The sequence below is a fragment of the Doryrhamphus excisus genome, chromosome 13, assembly GCF_030265055.1.
Source record: "Doryrhamphus excisus isolate RoL2022-K1 chromosome 13, RoL_Dexc_1.0, whole genome shotgun sequence".
Lineage (NCBI taxonomy): Eukaryota > Metazoa > Chordata > Actinopteri > Syngnathiformes > Syngnathidae > Doryrhamphus > Doryrhamphus excisus.
Window position 1 is genome coordinate 15,299,643 of NC_080478.1, and position 18,046 is coordinate 15,317,688.

At 42.6% G+C, this 18,046-nt stretch overlaps 1 protein-coding gene across 9 annotated transcripts in view; it reads right to left on the reverse strand.

Moving 5' to 3' along the window:
* The window catches only part of arid1b (AT-rich interactive domain 1B), a 214,300-nt gene that overhangs the window by 11,168 nt on the left and 185,086 nt on the right, over positions 1-18,046 (reverse strand). For 8 of the 9 annotated variants that reach the window (XM_058089848.1, XM_058089845.1, XM_058089849.1 and 5 more), the window contains 6 exons: positions 13,908-14,226; positions 9,150-9,268; positions 6,068-6,165; positions 4,106-4,300; positions 2,537-2,752; positions 2,050-2,275 (listed from right to left, as the gene is read on the reverse strand). In XM_058089848.1, coding sequence (XP_057945831.1) covers positions 2,050-2,275; positions 2,537-2,752; positions 4,106-4,300; positions 6,068-6,165; positions 9,150-9,268; positions 13,908-14,226 — 1,173 coding nt within the window. The remainder of the gene's footprint in view (positions 1-2,049; positions 2,276-2,536; positions 2,753-4,105; positions 4,301-6,067; positions 6,166-9,149; positions 9,269-13,907; positions 14,227-18,046) is intronic. The other variant, XM_058089846.1, reaches the window with a different exon arrangement.

The window sequence follows — 18,046 nt, forward strand, 5'->3', positions numbered from 1 at the left end:
CAGTAGGCCCCTCCCCCATCTAAAAAGCACTCATAGGCTGACATTTTCTGTACCAGAAAAGCTACACATAGAATGCTCTCTACAGACTCAAACTTGACATCCACCTGTTCTATGAATAGTATTCAAGTGCTGTGCTGTAAGACATTTGGTTGGCCAAACTGTAACCTGTATTGGAGTCTACTGTATGTACATTACCACATTATCATATTATGTTTTGCTTGTGAAATTAAAAGAACTCTGGGTTATTAGATCTAGGTCAAATTAGATCGATATTATATTGAACATCTTTTCCAGCATCTAACTAGCATGCGGCTAATGCTAGCATTGCTAATGCTATTTAGGTCCATTCTCGTCTTCAGTCTTGGTCACTTTGACAAAAGCCTCCATATAGTTGACCTTGGCTATGCCTGCCGGTAACTAGCGGCTCCTAACCCTAATATTAGCTCGCAGTTCAAAGCAAAAAAATCAGCAGTGACTAGGCTTGTTAGTTTGGATTTGAATCTTTTTTTGCTAAGGTAGTACTGTATAAATGGAAACAAAAATACCGGCAGTGCTCCAGTACCTTCTGACTTCTCTCTGGCAGTCGACGGACTCTGTGACAACTCTACTCACAGCGACAGATACAAATAACTTTGGTCTTGTTGTGAGAGCCATTTACCAGGGCAACTTTACCTAATGGCTCCACATGTACCGCTGTGTTTCCTGAAACTACAAGTGCGGGACATGATAGATTTTTGTCATGTTTAGTGCTGATAAACAAACTCTAGTATTTCAATATAATTATAAGTACATTTCACATAAAGGGAGAGACCTTTGACGACTGGATTAGATGAGTATTTTTATAGTTTAGCGGTTAAATAAATTCCAAATGATGAGAGGTCATGTACTCATCCATATATGTCAGCAGTACAGTATGTGTAACAGTATGCATGCAAATGCAGGTGGATGATCTTTTCTGCTTGGCAGAAAAAGCAATCTGCAGCGTCTCATGCAGGTGAAGTACCCTGATGTTCTTTTTAAAAGCTGGGGCCACCTTTCTCATCTCCGTTGCAAATTAGAGGTGTGACCTTAACGCTCCAACTGTCTCTCTCTCTTTCCTTCTGCTGATCCTCGTGTCATAATTGTTCAAAGACGGTGTGAACACCGAGCGCATACAAATAAAAGTTTACCCAACACGACCCGACTTAACCTCAATCGCACTTGAATAAAATAAAAGCATCTGACTTGAGGTTCAATCGTGACTCTGTCATTAGTGGCCTTCATTAAATGGTGAATTATCTCATCAAGACAGTGTTGTTTACTTTTCTCACGGGCTTAAGGTGTGTTCATTAACTTTTTCTATACCTTCACACCTTGTAGAGTTGAGAGATTTCAGTGGAATGTTCCCAATGCAACATTGAAATTCATGGTTATTATTTTATAAATGTGTGATAATATACAGAATACAGCATAACTGTACCACTGTGAAATTGTTTACATTTTTATGTCACTGATAATGTTTCTTTTTGTCAAGCATTGAGATTTCACACTTTGTTCAGCCTTAAAGGCCCCATAATTTGTTTGGAGACGAAAAAAATACAACAATCGGGCCTGATTATTTGCAGCAAAGTGACTTGTGTAGACATGGTTTGGAGAAACGCCTTCTCTGACACTTTTATTGCAAATGTTGATCTGAAATCGGAGGACATCACTATCAAAGGAGGATTTGGATAGGTAGGAACGATCCGTGTGGCAAAAACAAACGTATTTACTGGTGCATCAATTACTCATGAATATGAAATACATATAATGTTACTTTCAATGGATTACTGAATTGGCCTTTTACATTGAAGCTATGGGAAACAAATAGCATACCCATCCGGGACTGCATTTCTCTGCATAGTAAATACAGTTCACTTCATGAAATACTTCTCTTGCAAGTAATTCACGACAGCCACCAGTCATGGGACAATGTGATGTGATGAAGCATGGATGGTCAGCAACAGCATCTCTACATGTAGCTTTACTGGTGTCATGTTGGAAGTAGAGTACATTGCTACAAAGCCTTACCAGGTGAGGGCGGCTGGACCTTGACCTGCTTCCTGGTGTCTGTTCCAGCCACGCTGCCGCTACTGCTGCTGCTGCTGTCTGCTGGTGGCTCTTCTCCCCGCTCCATCTTACACTCGTAGGCAAACAGATACTGGATATAGTTCTTCTTGAGCGAGCTGGCTGAGCTGCTCGATGTCCCCACGCTCAGAGTGGTCGACAACTCACGCCACTTCTTGTTCTTATTTACCTGTGGATGACATGTTATTTATTCCGTTTCACAATAACAAAATACTGAATGTGTTCATTCTAATGTCTATGAAATGTTCATTAATGTAGTTTGCTGTGATGCTGACTGCACTGCATCGTAATGAGAGAAAACAAATTTTTTTTTTAGATTATCCTATGTAATATGGCTGAGATTTTAGTATACATATTGTTTAACATAACGGTGTTGGTATAAGAAAGTGCCTGGTAAGACATTTTTGGGGGTCAAAAACATCATCATTACCATGGCGAGGCCTCCAATCTCACGAACAGCAACGTAGAGCTTCCAGAGGTCCAGTGGCTTCTTCCCCACGACAGGCAGCTGGGAGACAGGCGTCCCTCGGTCCTCCATGAAGGAAAGATAGCGCTCCACCCAGCTGCGCCTCTCTGGTTCCACACCCAGATCGTATAGCCGCACGATTCGCTCACCACCGGCCGTGGAGGAGTTTGAGTTGCCTTTCTGTCAAAAAAATGATGGTGGGCAAAAAAAAAACAAAAAAGAGAGAAATTGGGACACTGAAAGAATGTCATCATTTAAATTTAAGTAAGTTCTAAATAGATATTTAAAATGCAAAAATAATAAAAGGCAAAGATACAAACAATTCTGATTAAGCAATTTTTTGCAAACCAAACTGAACGAGCTGAAAAATGTCGATTCATCAGGAATTCACACGGTCAAGACTTCTCGATGGAAAAAGCTTTCTCTCGCTGAACATGGTTACATTGTTGAGTTGCATAAGCACTGTGTGCCAATGCCGCTGATGTTGAACGTAGTAAGACAGTCATTTTTAAACTCAAAAGATCCCGAGGGTTAGGGAACATAAAAAGTCAAGCGGTAGCCCCCCCTAAAAAATGTGGTACTGAGCCAGAATTGGCTGTCCGTCAAGACATGGTACGATTCCTGGTCCAAATGAAGGTTTTTACTGGTGCTGAATGCAGTCCAATAACCATCAAACAGCATCCGCGAGGGATGGGTTTTAAAAACAAAAAACATCAAACAAGGCCTCCTTCAAAGCCAAAAAATTGCCCGTTCCGAATACGCATGAGACACGGGCATCAAGTATGCCTAAACCGATTTTTAAGGTGATTAACAAGAATGCTTTCAGTCCTTTTTTGAAAATGCTGTGGAGCCTATCCTCGCTGTTTCAGGCAAGAGACGAGGTAGAACCAGGCTCAAGATCCAACACTGCAAAATGTGAATTCTTGCAATTTGACCATTTTGATCGGGAGTGTATATAGATGGTAATCACACAGTCTATTTGCTATGCTTTACCAATCATCATTGCATATTTACACATTGTGAACAATGTTTTATTCATTCATTTTCTACCGCTTATCCTCACGAGGGTCACGGGGGGTGCTGGAGCCTATCCCAGCTGTCTTCGAACAAGAGGCGGGGTATACCCTGGACTGGTCGCCAGCCAATCACAGGGCACATGTAGACAAACAACCATTCACACTCACATTCATACCTATGGATAATTTGGAGTTCGAATGTGGGAGGAAACCGGAGTACCCGGAGAAAACCCACGCATGCACGGGAGAACATGCAAACTCCACAGAGATGGCCGAGGGTGGAATTGAACCTGTGCGTGCCTGTGCGCTAACCACTCTACCACCGTGCAGCTGTTTTTTATTCCAGTTTCCATATATCACATTCACATTTGATGTAATCTATCATGGCCTTGGTGTATTTGAGTATTTTGACTATTAGAAGACCCTTAACCCTTTCGTTAAGGGAAACAAGCTCCTGTGTTCCTGTGTTATTGTGTATATGTTACCATGCATCTGTATTTGGAGGTGTGTTACTTACAGGGCTGGGAGGGGCCTTGATGGGCCAAGGTGGGCTGCTGATGCTGTCACTATCATCTCCATGGTAGGAGGACAAACTCGCCGGGCTGGGTGAAAGTGGGGAGGGGACAGGCAGGACGCTGCTGGGTGTAGCCGGCTGAGACACACACTGCTGGGAGCTGGTGGTGCTGTTGGTACTATGGCTGTTTTGTAACTGCTGTCAACAGAGAGTAAAACATATAAAAAATAACTTTCATGAAAAACACCTATCATGGTCTGGTCTGAAAGCAATTAACTGCAATAAATGAAGTATGACTGTATACACATGTATGATAGCTTAAATGTTGTGTTCACTGTACACTAGAAACGAGTCAGTCAGTGAAAAAAAAAAGGCCGGTCCTTAAAAAAGTACATAATTCAGCACTGACGCCAACTTGTAGTTCTCAGGTTATTTACAGTATTTGTATGTACATATAATGAGATCCAGCAAATAGTGAAAATCCACTGGCAATTAAAATGCCCATAAAAATGCGTCAGGCTTCCTCCACCTCCAAGCCTTCCTACCATTGGGTTCACTCGCAACACAATGGAATGATAATGTAAGATAACTGATGAACAAATTGATTTATTCAAATGTGGTAACATCAGAATTTTTTTCACTTTTGCATGGGAGCATGCAACTGTCAGTTTGGTCTAAATACATTTGACCTGTGTTATCACTTTTTTTTATAAGAAAAAAAATAATCCATGAGGGCCAAATCACAATGCCCGGTTTAATTAATTAGCATTTATTATTAGTTGTAGTTTTACAGCAGAAACATGCATTCATTCATTCATTCATTTTCTACCGCTTTTTCCTCACAAGGGTTGCAGGTGTGCTGGAGCCTATCCCAGCTGTCTTTGGGTGGGGTACACCCTGGACTGGTCGCCAGCCAGCCAATCACAGGGCACATATAGACAAACAACCATTCACACTCACATTCATACCTATGGACAATTTGGAGTCGCCAATTAACCTAGCATGTTTTTGGAATGTGGGAGGAAACCGGAGTACCCGGAGAAAACCCACGCATGCATGGGGAGAACATGCAAACTCCACACAGAGATGGCCACTCGACCACTCGACCGCCGTGCCGCCATACAGCAGAAACAGCGGCACAAAAATAATATCAGTGTAACAGTAGAATCATCCCCCCCGGGGTGAAACGGGGAACAACAACATCTTGACAAGTGCTCCTGGTCTTTGTATGGAATCTTCATGTCAGCAAAAGCTTATCTTCCCTGCTCTCTATTTAAGGGAAATAGAGAGCAGAAGTCTTCTTCTCTGGATCTATCTCTTTGTGTTTTTGCATTGGTCCAGGCAGACAGATCATCTCTGTTGGGAGCACGAAGGGGTCTTTTCTGGCTGCTCTGAATGCCTTTAATGATTCAAAAGAGCCTGACGACCGTAATCAGCAAAAGAAAAGACAGCGATATGGAGGGATAGTGGACGTGATGGAAGTGCATGTGCCTGAATGGAAATAATGGAAGGGTGTAGGTTAAGAGCGAAGAGCTGTTTTTGTTGTTGCAGAGGTGAGCCAAGCAGAGGAGCAATGGTAGGGTGAAATGGGAAGTCAGCATTGTGTTTTGGGCACACAAATAGATGCCGTGTGTGTGTGTGTGTGTGTGTGTGTTGTGAAGGACAGCAAAGGCTTCATGAGTGCCTTGCACTTTTGTGTCCAAGTGACTGTGCTGCAGGTGCCAACTTCTTTTTTTTTTGAAACCTAGTCTGCCAAAACATCAGCAAGTGGAGAAAGCTGGGGGCCAAAACAAAGCTGGGAAAACATTAGCAATGCTAAATGTTAAACAAATCATTAAATACGATGCGAAAACAAGAGAGAAACAGCCCCAGTGTGCTGAGGCAGCATGTGAACATCACACGTCATTAGGAGAGCGAGATCAAACAAAAGTGCGACAAAACGTAGAAAAATATCATTTCAGTTACCTTTGGCTTATGTGTGTCGTTGTTGGGATCATCTTTTGCATCTGCTTTCACTTTCACATCTGAGCTCATCATGCCGTCCCCTGAAATCCCAATGGCTCCTTGACAAAGCATGAACAAATCATTAAATAAAAATATTTTCTGAACACAATTCCTCAAACAAAGGATGATATTTTGATTAAACACGATCTCCAGAGATTTGCTGCTGCCGATTCATTGATTTCTACAATTCATTGTGCTTCCTTTGTGATGTGTAAAAGCTGCAATATCATGTCTTGGATGACGTCACAGTCGTCTTTCATCATTTTTGTCTCTTTAAAGTCGTCGGTCTCAAGCAGCGTCTTTTCAAACCGGAAATATTTCAAACGATGCCTTGCCTTAAGAAATCCACTGCAATAATTTAGTATAAAGAAAAACAAATACAATCAAAGTCACTTCACTATGGCGGGGATTTGTCATTCATAAGACATACTTTTCTCTATTCAAAGACATTGGCATGTCTTCCAGCAGTTTCAAGTTGAAGTGGAGGTAAAGATCCTGAAGATTGTGTTTCATAGTACGAGCTATACATTTCTCACAAAGCCAGAGAAAGGGTCCTTGGATAGAAGGCTTGTCCTTCCTACGCTCTAGCACGGTGAGACTAAAGACTAATGGCTTTTCTCTGTTCCCAGGGCAAAGAAGAAAACTGCTGAGGAACCTTGGTACTCTCTAAATCATTTCAAGTTTTTCATATATCAAACATTCCAATATTTGGCTTTGAATAAAAGGCCGCCTTTAGCGACAATGCAGAAAAAAAGATTGATACTGCCAACATTTGCTGTGAGTTTGAGCCTCGGAGGAACTAACCACTCTTGGAAGCGTGGAAGTATTTGCCCTCCACTCCTCATTCACCGAGATGTCATTCCGATAAATACTGGTCTGATATTCTGGGCTATTTTGCACGTTGCATCCTTCTCTTCGCAATCAAAAATAGGTCAGTAGAGTACATGGGGTCCGAGTTATTCAAATCTTAGCATACGTATTGACAGCGAAAGTGAAAGTATATTTGGTCCAGAATGAATGTACTCTGCTGTATTGATTACGTTGCACACTATATACACATGGTATGCATGGAGAGATGTCAGAGTGAGGGGGGTGAGCATGTGGCGACTGGGCTCTTGGGCTGAGGGGCTTTGGTGTATTGATCAAGGGCACCTTGACAGTGTTCAGGAATCAGTCTACCATTGCTCTTGCTCTAAATACGTATGCTTTTCTTTGGACATCTTTTCCTTTTGCTAAGGTTTGGGCCATAGTTGGATGCTTTAGTCACATGACATCAAATGTGTACCAAGTCCATGACTTCAAATAAGCTTTTTTAAACATTTTGGAAAGAATTGTACAAATTGACTCTTAAAAGTTCATACGGGGTCCTCCAAACCAGGGGACTCAAACAGGTTGCTTATGAGCTACCTTTAGCTTGCCGAAGGATTTGCTTCAAGTGTAGGGTCAGGGAAAAATGATCTGACACATTTGTAGGTTAAATAAAAGTAAAATAAAGTAAAATAAAGTAATAAAGTAAAGAAACCAACAAGTGCCATTTTGCTCAGTTTTGTTCTAACGCCATTGTTTTTCGTTTCTTTTTCAGTTGCTGCCATGAATTGGACTGGTGAGCATCGCACTTTCATTGTGGAAACGTTTCAAAACAAACAAATCTGTAACTGCAACACAACGAGCGTTCCATTTGCACTTCAATCTTGGTAGACATGATCCCGTACCAGCTCCAAACACCATCTTGTTATGGGTTACCAACTTCAGAGCTACTGGATCTGCATTGAAACAAAAATCAAACGGCCGACCTCACACCGTTAAAACATAATGAAACAGAATGGCATTATATGTACTTTTCAAAAATTAAAACACTTTTTTGTTTCTTTACATTATTTGCCTTTTATTTAACCTACAAATGTGTCAGATCATTTTGCCTGACCCTGTATAAATCTTCAATTCATAGTTTATGCTTACATGCCTATATGTAACGCTATAAAGACAATAAACACACCTGCTTTGTAAATAAAGTAAAACACAAAGAGCTCACCTCTCCTTTCTTTTTGTCAAAGTAACTTTTAATAGTGATGAAAGTTGGAGACCCCAGCTCTAGATGACGCAACATCCTGTTTACTCCTATTATTTCACTTCCCAATAAGAGCCAGGTTTGCAATTGTGCCAGCCTCACATATTGCCAAGTTTTCAGTTATCTCAACATCTTTCAAATGATCGGTATTTGTACAATGTAGTTTCAAAGTCAAAAATTCAAATTTGATAAAATAATGCTAGACATTTTTACACTAAACTAAAACGCATATGCCTGTCGCCCTAATTGTTGTACACATTATTGCAGATAAAGAATATTATTGTCAACATTATTTTGAGACCATTTTTTCATAATGATAATCATTATCAACTGCAATAAACATGAATTTGTCAAGAGTATTTAACATTTCAATTGGAATGTCAACAGCTTTTAAATAAAACTAATTAAACTATATGTGAAATTAAACAGACCAAAATGCACGGATAATTGTATATGCGCTTCTGAGGTGAACATAAGACACCTTACAATGACATAACATTTTATTTTTGGGATATTTTAGTTATTTTAAGTTTCCAATGAATTTAATTTTCTAATGAATTTATTTTTTTGTGTGTTTTTGATTTGTAACAACTCTGTGTGTTTTTTAATGAAGAATATGAATTAGGTTTGTAGTATTGCTGAGTCTCATCAATGAATTAAATTTTGTTTTAGCAATACTACAAACTAATTCATATTCTTTATAAAAAATCACACAAAAACATACAAAAATCTTGTTTTAATTCATTAGAAAAAAATTAATTCAGTTTTACTTTAATTTTCTAATTAATTAAATTTTTGTTTTTGTGTGATTTGTAACAATTTTGTTTTTTTTTAATAAAGAATACAAATTAGTTTTGTAGTATTGCTAAGTCTCATCAAAGTTTTATGATATTGTGTTTGGTTTTAATGCAGACCTGTGTGTTGCCAACTTCCACAGCTGATGACACAGACAATACGATAAGCTCTGCCAGATACCTGAAGGCATCACATTGTAGGCTGGACCTTGAGTGGCTGGATCATTGCTGCCTGCTGGTTGGCTGTAGGGGGCTGTGGTGCTTGCCTGGGTGATGCTTGGTCCTTGATAGCTGCCCTGCCTGTGTAAAAGAGACAAGCGAATGTATCGTTAGATCACCTTGCAGCAAATATATCAGCTTTAAAAGTAGCGGCGCGAGAGAATGACAAGATGCTGCAAGATTGTGTAGCGATGAGATTTGGCAATCTGTTACTGCATTCATTTTTTGGGGGTCTAAAAAGACAGTAGACGGCGTATCATTGATGACACACATCTCTTTCATCAGAAAAGCCAAACTCTTCTAAGATCTTATCGTTTCCTCTACAAATCCTCCCCCCTACCCTCTCCCACAAGTCATAATTTGACTAATTAAGGTGTGCTTTTGGAGAGGCTCATATTATTTGTTTCCATAGCGACAGCAAAAATCAATTCCGCTCAATCTCCCTCCTTCAGCCTCCCTCGTCTCGTGGCTCATCACACGGTGTCGCAAGTGACATCAGAGGGGCTTATCGGCAACCTGCTGGATGCGTGTGTGTGTGCAGCCTGAGATTAAAGGCAGCATCTTTCATTACATTCTGGGCAGGCCAAAGCCACTGACATGGGAGTTAAAAGGGAACTCTATGTTTGGAACAATTTGGCCTCACGTGCTGCCACAAGATTATCCCCTGGACGACCGTATAAAAGACGGAGGACAGAGATGTAAAGTGTGACGGCACGAGGAGAAAAGAGAGGAAAACATAAAAAAGGGAAATGTGGGGTATGAGATGGTACGATGGATTACAGGACGTAACTAACGTAATTTATTATGTACCGTATTTTATGCACTATAAGTCGCTCCGGAGTATAAGTCGCACAAGACCAGAAATACATAATTAGGTCGAAAAAACACAAGTTGCACTGGAGTATAAATCACATTTTTTGCGGGTAATTTATTCTACAAACTACTTGACCAAAACAGACATTACGTCCTCTTGGAAGGCAAGTTCTGACAATAAAAGAATAGAGAACAGGCTGAATAGATGTAAGATATGCTAACACAATGGTTATTCAGCTACACAAAAAATAAACATGAACAGTAAAGGTGTCCAGTGTTTGACATAATCAGATTTTTCATTTCTAAGTCGCTCTGGAGTATAAGTCACAGGAACAGCCAACCTATGAAAAAAAGTGTGACTTGTAGTCCGGAAAATACGGTAATTACGTATTTAAGAAATGAATCAAGTAGGGGTTGCCTCTAAATGTATTGTATTTTGCATATAATGACATTTATTTCAGACTTTGTGGGAACACTTCGGGTATGATTATTGTGTTTCAGCCAAGAATGTGCCCCCAGTGCATGATGCCTATAAAATTCTGTGATACCTCGGTTTTCCGATGCCCAGTTATAGTTTTCAGATTCAGTTTTCTAAGCAAATGATTACCAAAAATATGTCTGTTTTCATACAACCAAACAGTGCACCTCAAAAACCAGTCGGACAATCACGGGCCCAAACACAGCATCCACATGAAGAATGTATAGAGGTTCCTTTAGAGTTGGGACACCATAGACAGAATCTGGCCGGGGAGTCCTTTAATCATCTTTTGTGTGTGTGTGGTTTATTTTTTCATAGAACGTACACTGAATGATGAATGACTCTGTACCTGTCTCCTATTATGCTTTTTTCCACTTTTCTGACCAATAAATGTTGTATTATCGTGTTAAATGATGCCAAAGTTTCAGATAATGAGGCTCCATCCATATGGGCATGCCTGGGTCTAAGCTGTGCAAGCTGTTGGTTGTACATACCGAGTGGGGCCAATTACATCGGAGTAGGTGTGCCCAAACTGTTTTGGAAACACCAAGAAAATACACCTGGAAGAGGTGCAGATTCTTGAAGATCTAGAAAGCTTTCTGTACGGGTTATTGCTTGTAGCTGCTCTATAGGAGTCCATGGTTAATACAAAGGTTAATACAATGAGCATAATAGGTCCTCTTTAAGTTTGTTCACGCTGCTCCTTTGTCCTCTCGCCCCCCCCCCTCCTCTCATCACCGTGGTCACCAACACAAATCTTCAATAAAGGTAAAATTGATGTTAAATCTTGATTTATCCATTATATTCTTCATTTATATGTATTTCACATTGTGTTCTGCATGTAAAACTACACTTATTCTCTAGCAATTGTGTTACTGTTTTGTGTTGATATTCTTGGATGCGGGCTGCACGGCGAACAAGTGGTTAGCGCACAGGCCTCACAGCTAGGAGACCCGGGTTCAATTCCACCCTCGGCCATCTCTGTGTGGAGTTTGCATGTTCTCCCCGTGCATGTGTGGGTTTTCTCCGGGTACTCCGGTTTCCTCCCACATTCCAAAAACATGCTAGCTTAATTGGGGACTCCAAATTGTCCATAGGTATGAATGTGAGTGTGAATGGTTGTTTGTCTATATGTGCCCTGAGATTGGCTGGCGACCAGTCCAGGGTGTTGTCAACTGGGATAGACTCCATCCTCATGTGATGCTACTAAGGATAAGTGATAGACGAAGGGTGATGACACAAAAGATGGACAATCTTAAGACCATACGCAGATGTTTTACGAGCAAATGTAGAGTTTTTTTTAGTGGACAAAAGGATTCTATTTGGGTTTATGTCATTCAAATCGCTTACTCATTGGCATCAGTCTCCCTTTCAGTGTAATGCTGCATGTTGGAACCGATACAGTTAGCCTAAGAGGAGGGATCGGCTTGGTAAACCTCCCTATAATCTCATCTCACAGATGTAATTAGTCATAGAGCACGACTGATGATACATATGTAATCCCTCTATGGGGGGGGAGGAGGGTCGAGGTGCACTGGGGAGTGCCAACGAAAAGACACAGATGAGCACAAAATCCACGCTTATCTGGCCCCATTTCCAGAAGAAGTGGGGAATATAGACCCCACTGTCTAATAAGCCGTGTGTGAGTCAACATGCAGAAATACATTTACCTTTTGATCTTCACACGTCTTGCATGAAAACATGTTTTCTCTGCAATGCCAAATGCCTTCCAACTTGCTTTTCCAGCACCCACTTATAGCAATAGGAGCCATGGTCTCATGTGAACGGCCAAACATCCAAATCAACAACAACAACAGTAGTTGGAGGCTTTCGACTGTGCTGCACTCCCATTATGACTAATTCATGTCATAAAAAAGGCCATTAGCGAGCACTTGATGGAGGCACTGCACAGCGTTTAATCACACTTAATATATGCATGTACAGCTATCGGAGAGGGAAAAAAAAGGGCAAAACGAATTCATCTTGCTCTCAGGCACCTTTGGAAAAAAAACCTCTGCGTCCTGTTGCTGTAGAGAGAGAGAGAGAGAGAGAGAGAGAGGAGAAAGAGAGGGAGTAAGTGGAGGAAAGAAAGCAACATTGAAGAGGGGCCCACAAGGAGTATGTAGGCAATGTCGGACAAGAAGACCACAGCGGGTCGAACCAAATACAAACACAATAATGGACACTGCAGAATAAATATGCCCTATCACAAAATAGTCTTTGTGAGTTTGGTCTTAAGATCTTTTTAGACAAAATTATGTCATATTCGGGGGGCGGCACGGTGGCCGAGTGGTTAGCGCACAGACCTCACAGCTAGGAGACCAGGGTTCAATTCCACCCTATGCCATCTCTGTGTGGAGTTTTGCATGTTCTCCCCGTGCATGTGTGGGTTTTCTCCAGGTACAGTTTCCTCCCACATTCCAAAAACATGCTAGGTTAATTGGTGACTCCAAATTGTCCATAGGTATGAATGTGAGTGTGAATGGTTGTTTGTCTATATGTGCCCTGTGATTGGCTGGCGACCAGTCCAGGGTGTACCCCGCCTCTCAGCCGGAAGACAGCTGGGATAGGCTCCAGCACCCCCCGCGACCCTCGTGGGGAAAAAGCGGTAGAAAATGAATGAATGTCATATTCGGGCTGCAGTGGTTAGCACGCAGGCCCCACAGCTAGGAGACCTGAGTTCAATTCCACCCTCGGCCATCTCTGTGTGGAATTTGCATGTTCTCCCCGTGGGTTTTCTCCGGTTTCCTCCCACATTCCAAAAACATGCTAGGTTAATTGGCGACTCCAAATTGTCCATAGGTGTGAATGTGAGTGTGAATGGTTGTTTGTCTATATGTACCCTGTGAGTGGCTTGGTTGTGATTGTACCCCACATCTCGCCCGAAGACAGCTGGGATAGGCTCCAGCACCCCCGCGACCCTCATGAGGATAAGCGAATGAATGAATGATGTCATCTTCAACATCCTCACTAGGGTTGCAGGGGTAGGCTGGAGCCTATTCAACGGGTTTTCAAACAACATGAAAAAAACATACAAAATATACAATGCAACTAATGTTACACGTAGACGTAATCCATCTATTTTCTATGCCGCTTATCCTCATTAGGGTTGCGGGGGTATGTATGCTGGAGCCTATCCCAGCTGACTTCAGGCGAGAGGCGGGGTACACCCTGGACTGGTTGCCAGCCAATCACAGGGCACATATAGACAAACAACCATTCACACTCCGGAGTACCCGGAGAAAACCCACGCACGGGGAGAACATGCAAACTACTCCACACAGAGATGCCCGAGCGGGGAATCGAACCTGCGAGCTCACCACTCACCAACCATGCAGCAACTACAGCTATTTCAGTTCAAGTCAAATGAATTTACATCTACATCAGGGTCATTTTTAGAGTCATTATGGTACATTGTGTTAAAAGTACCTGCTGTGTGTTGTTGCATTAGCTGATCCTTGCATGACGACTGGTGCTGGCTCCTTGCGGTTAGAAGAAGCTGAAGACGGTGGACCCATTCCCGGTCCTGCTGGCTGAGGCATGCTGGGCGAGGTGGGTGCCACAGTGGGGTATCCCCTGTTGTGGTTGGCCGGTCCACTGTTGCGTCCTCCGGGGATGGGTTGACCAGGGCCTTGGCCGTGCATGGGGCTGCTTGCGTTCATGGCCAGACTGTTGGTCATGCCTGGGCCAGGACCACTGTAGTTGGTACTTGTAGTCCCAATGTAGCTGTTGGGCCGAGGGTAGTTCCCTGAAGAAGATAGCGTGTAGTAGTTAGGTTGGAAATGTTGCCTATAAAACACTGTCAAATGGTACGTATGTGTCCAAGGAGTGGTGGTTTTTGAAACTATCACCAGTTGGCCTGACAAGTAACACTAAATACAAGCAATAAAAAAAATAAAAACACTATGCTTCTGAGTTATTACTGTCTCTTTCATAGGGACGGATCCTTTAACATTGTAACAATGTATGATCTGGCAGTTATGTGTAATTTTAAAGAGTTTTGTGCTTTCCGACACTCTGTGAAGCTGTGAACGTGACATCAGTCCTGAATGTGTGTGTGTGCAGGCCGAGAAGGATGGTTGCATAATTTATTTATAGTGATGATTTAAATGACAGTCAGGACAGTTGAGCAATTGAGACAAGTGTAGCCAATATTGAGAACATAGCCTATTCTCTACTGTTATATTGCAAAAACAACCTTTTCATGCATTCATTTTCTACCGCTTATCCTCATGAGGATCGCGGGGGTGCTGGAGCCTATCCCAGCTGTCTTCGGGCGAGAGGCGGGGTACACCCTGGACTGGTCGCCAGCCAATTACAGGGCACATATAGACAAACAACCATTCACACTCACATTCATACCTATGGACAATTTGGAGTCACCAATTAACCTAGCATGTTTTGGGAATATGGGAGGAAACCGGAGTACCCGGAGAAAACCCACGCATGCACGGGGAGAACATGCAAACTCCACACAGACAGGCCGAGGGTGGGATCGAACCCCCGTCTCCTAGCTCCTAGCTAAACACTCGATCGCTGTGCAGCTGCAAAAATAACCTGTTAAATCATTCATTCATTCATTTTCTACCGCTTTTCCTCACGAGAGTCGCGGGGGTGCTGGAGCCTATCCCAGCTGTCTTCGGGCGAGAGGCAGGGTACACCCTGGACTGGTCGCCAGCCAACCACAGGGCACGTATAGACAAACAACCATTCACACTCACATTCATACCTATGGACAATTTGGAGTCACCAATTAACCTGAGAACATGCAAACTCCACACAGAGACAGGCCGAGGGTAGGATCGAACCCCGGTCTCCTAGCTCCTAGCTAACCACTCGATCGCCGTGCAGCTGCAAAAACAACCTGTTAAATCAAATGATATAAAACGCAAATCAAATGGTATATAACGGCTGCATGAATCACTTTATTACTCGAAATGGAGGATCTATCACATACTGCCCAGGCACCCTATGACCTCCACCATTGACACTTACAGCTCCATCATCTATCAAACTAGTAATCCTTGCCCAGGTGAAGAATGAAACATGCAAAGACCGGAGCTTAATTCGGATTCACGACCATCACATCCGCCGTGGGAGGCTGGAAAATCATATTCTGGTGTGGGTCTGGTGACATTCTTCATAGCTGCAGGTTGCCGAATTGCCCTGGGAACAATTGCCAAGCTTAAGGCTGACTTTGTGAAACACTTGAGTGGAGCTTTAATCTGCAGTAAATGCTTTCTTGCGGCCCTGGTGTGCTGCATGCCTGCCAAGCCAGAGGCTTTCCTAAGGCGCACTTAAACCCCTCCATTTTGGCTCCAACAGCACAGTCTCACTCCAGTACCAGCTGCAATAAGAGCTGACAGAAAACCACCAGGCTGTCAAAGACAATGTGTACGTACACCCAGTCACACTGAAACACAGGCAGTACGGTACGCACTCACCCACACCCACACCCACACACAGAACATTACAAGTCACTCTGTAGCTGCTGGGCCATTTCCACCATGATCATCCACCCCAGGACAAATCCCCTGCAAATGTGGCATCCACCCTTATGATGGGGGCTATTTATTTTGATTTGATTATGGGTGCTTTAGCAGGGCCTCACCGCATAATCCTCTGAGAATATGTCTGGAAAAAGGGATCAAGTCCCTTTAAAACCTGAAAGCTTCTCCTCCAACAATGAAAAGTTGAATGACAATATTCCACAAGGGGGGGAAATGACTCTGAAAATGGAAAGCTTCTCTTTCTACATGACATAAGCCTGGAATCTAACAGGCAAGGAGAGCAAGAGGAAGGGAAAAATGTCTGCCGTCCAAACCTCTGAGACAGGATTTATATTGAATCAAAATAAAGGTCTTTGCGCCAAAGCCGGCAGCTGTGGTCGAATTTATCCAGAAATTGTAACAAAGTCCGGTATTGGAAACAAGAGTGAAGCAGAAGAAGATTATTTTTTGAGGAGGCTTTGAATGAGTCGGTGAGCTGAACCTATCAAAGCTAATGGGGGTGCAAAAGGAGGAATGGAAGGTGAGCTACACCTCCTTGATGGACTATGGTGGAAAATTATCCATTCTTCAAATATTCATCTGTAATGTTGCTGGGAGAATTTCTCTCTGAATGTTCTGTAATGGGATGGGAGAACCTCTCTCTGAATGTTCTGAGCTTCTGTTTCCGTATAGATATCATATTAAATAATGCTGCCGGCTGCACGGCGGTCGAGTGGTTAACTCCATCTCTGTGTGGAGTTTGCATGTTCTCCCCGTGCATGCGTGGGTTTCCTCCCATATTCCAAAAACATGCTAGGTTAATAGGAGACCCGAGTTCAATTTCACCCTCGGCCATCTCTGTGTGGAGTTTTGCATGGGTGGGTTTTCTCCAGAGACTCTGGTTTCCTCCCACATTCCAAAAACATGCTAAGTTAATTGGCGACTCCAAATTGTCCATAGGTATGAATGTGAGTGTGAATGGTTGTGTGTCCTGTGATTGGCTGGCGACCAGTCCAGGGTGTATCCTGCCTCTCGCCCCAAGACAGCTGGTATAGACTCCAGTACACCCCCCACGACTCTCGTGAGGATAAGAGGTAGAAAATGAATTAATGAATAATGCTGCCATAAGGAGATGTCATAGCATCGTTGTAGCTGACCTCCTTTAGACAGGAAACCTATTGGTGCTGAGTCTGAGGCCAAATAGTGCACTCCATTTTGCATCAATTGCTTCAGTCAACTATCGATTCAACAGAACCTACCAAATTCTGATAAACCGATCAATTATAATGATCCACCTTACTAAACAATACAGGAATTCATACAGTATAGTCTTTACAATGGACTCCTTTTCCTGCTCATGTCCCAAAGTTGCTGCGTTTTCCATCTTGGTCATTCTAATCTAAAGCAATAATACTGTAGACTTTGCAGAAAAAAGAGACATATTTCTATCCAAAAGCAATTGGCTGCAACACTGTAGACATTTCTGGGAATTGCGCCCTGAAGTCTCTTTCCTATCAGCCTGGGTGGACAGCTTGCTGCATGCAGATGAACAAGGTCCCAGTCAAGAATCTCTCACAGCCGTCTGCGGACAGCTGTTTAGCCCCAGGTCATGGCTTGACGCCATAGGCTGGGTGGACTCTTTGGGGTTCTTGGCCTCTGAGAAAGACTTAAGTTTCAAGACACCTCCCACAGAGTTGTTTAGATTACACGGTCCCACTTGGACTATCTGTATCTTTTCCTATTTTAGTGGGCGAGCCTCAAAAGTGAGTTATAGTGTCTGAAAAGTTTTCTCTTTTTAGAGGAGACGTGAAGCCAGATCTTGGAGCAAAAAAAAAAAAAAGTCATGTCATTAAAGTGAGTGCTGCCCTGATGTAGCACCTTTTAAATTGTTCCAGCCATGGACTATGTTGGCTCAGCAGACAAAAGAAAGACAGCGTAGCTGTTGGACAGGGTTACTGCTAAGCTTTGCTTAGTCTTGCTCTATCTTCACAAGAATCACTCACATCTTGAAGGATTGCTGCTACGCCTGGAGCTTGTCTTCAAGGACAGATACCACATTAACTGAGAGTTCAATAATGA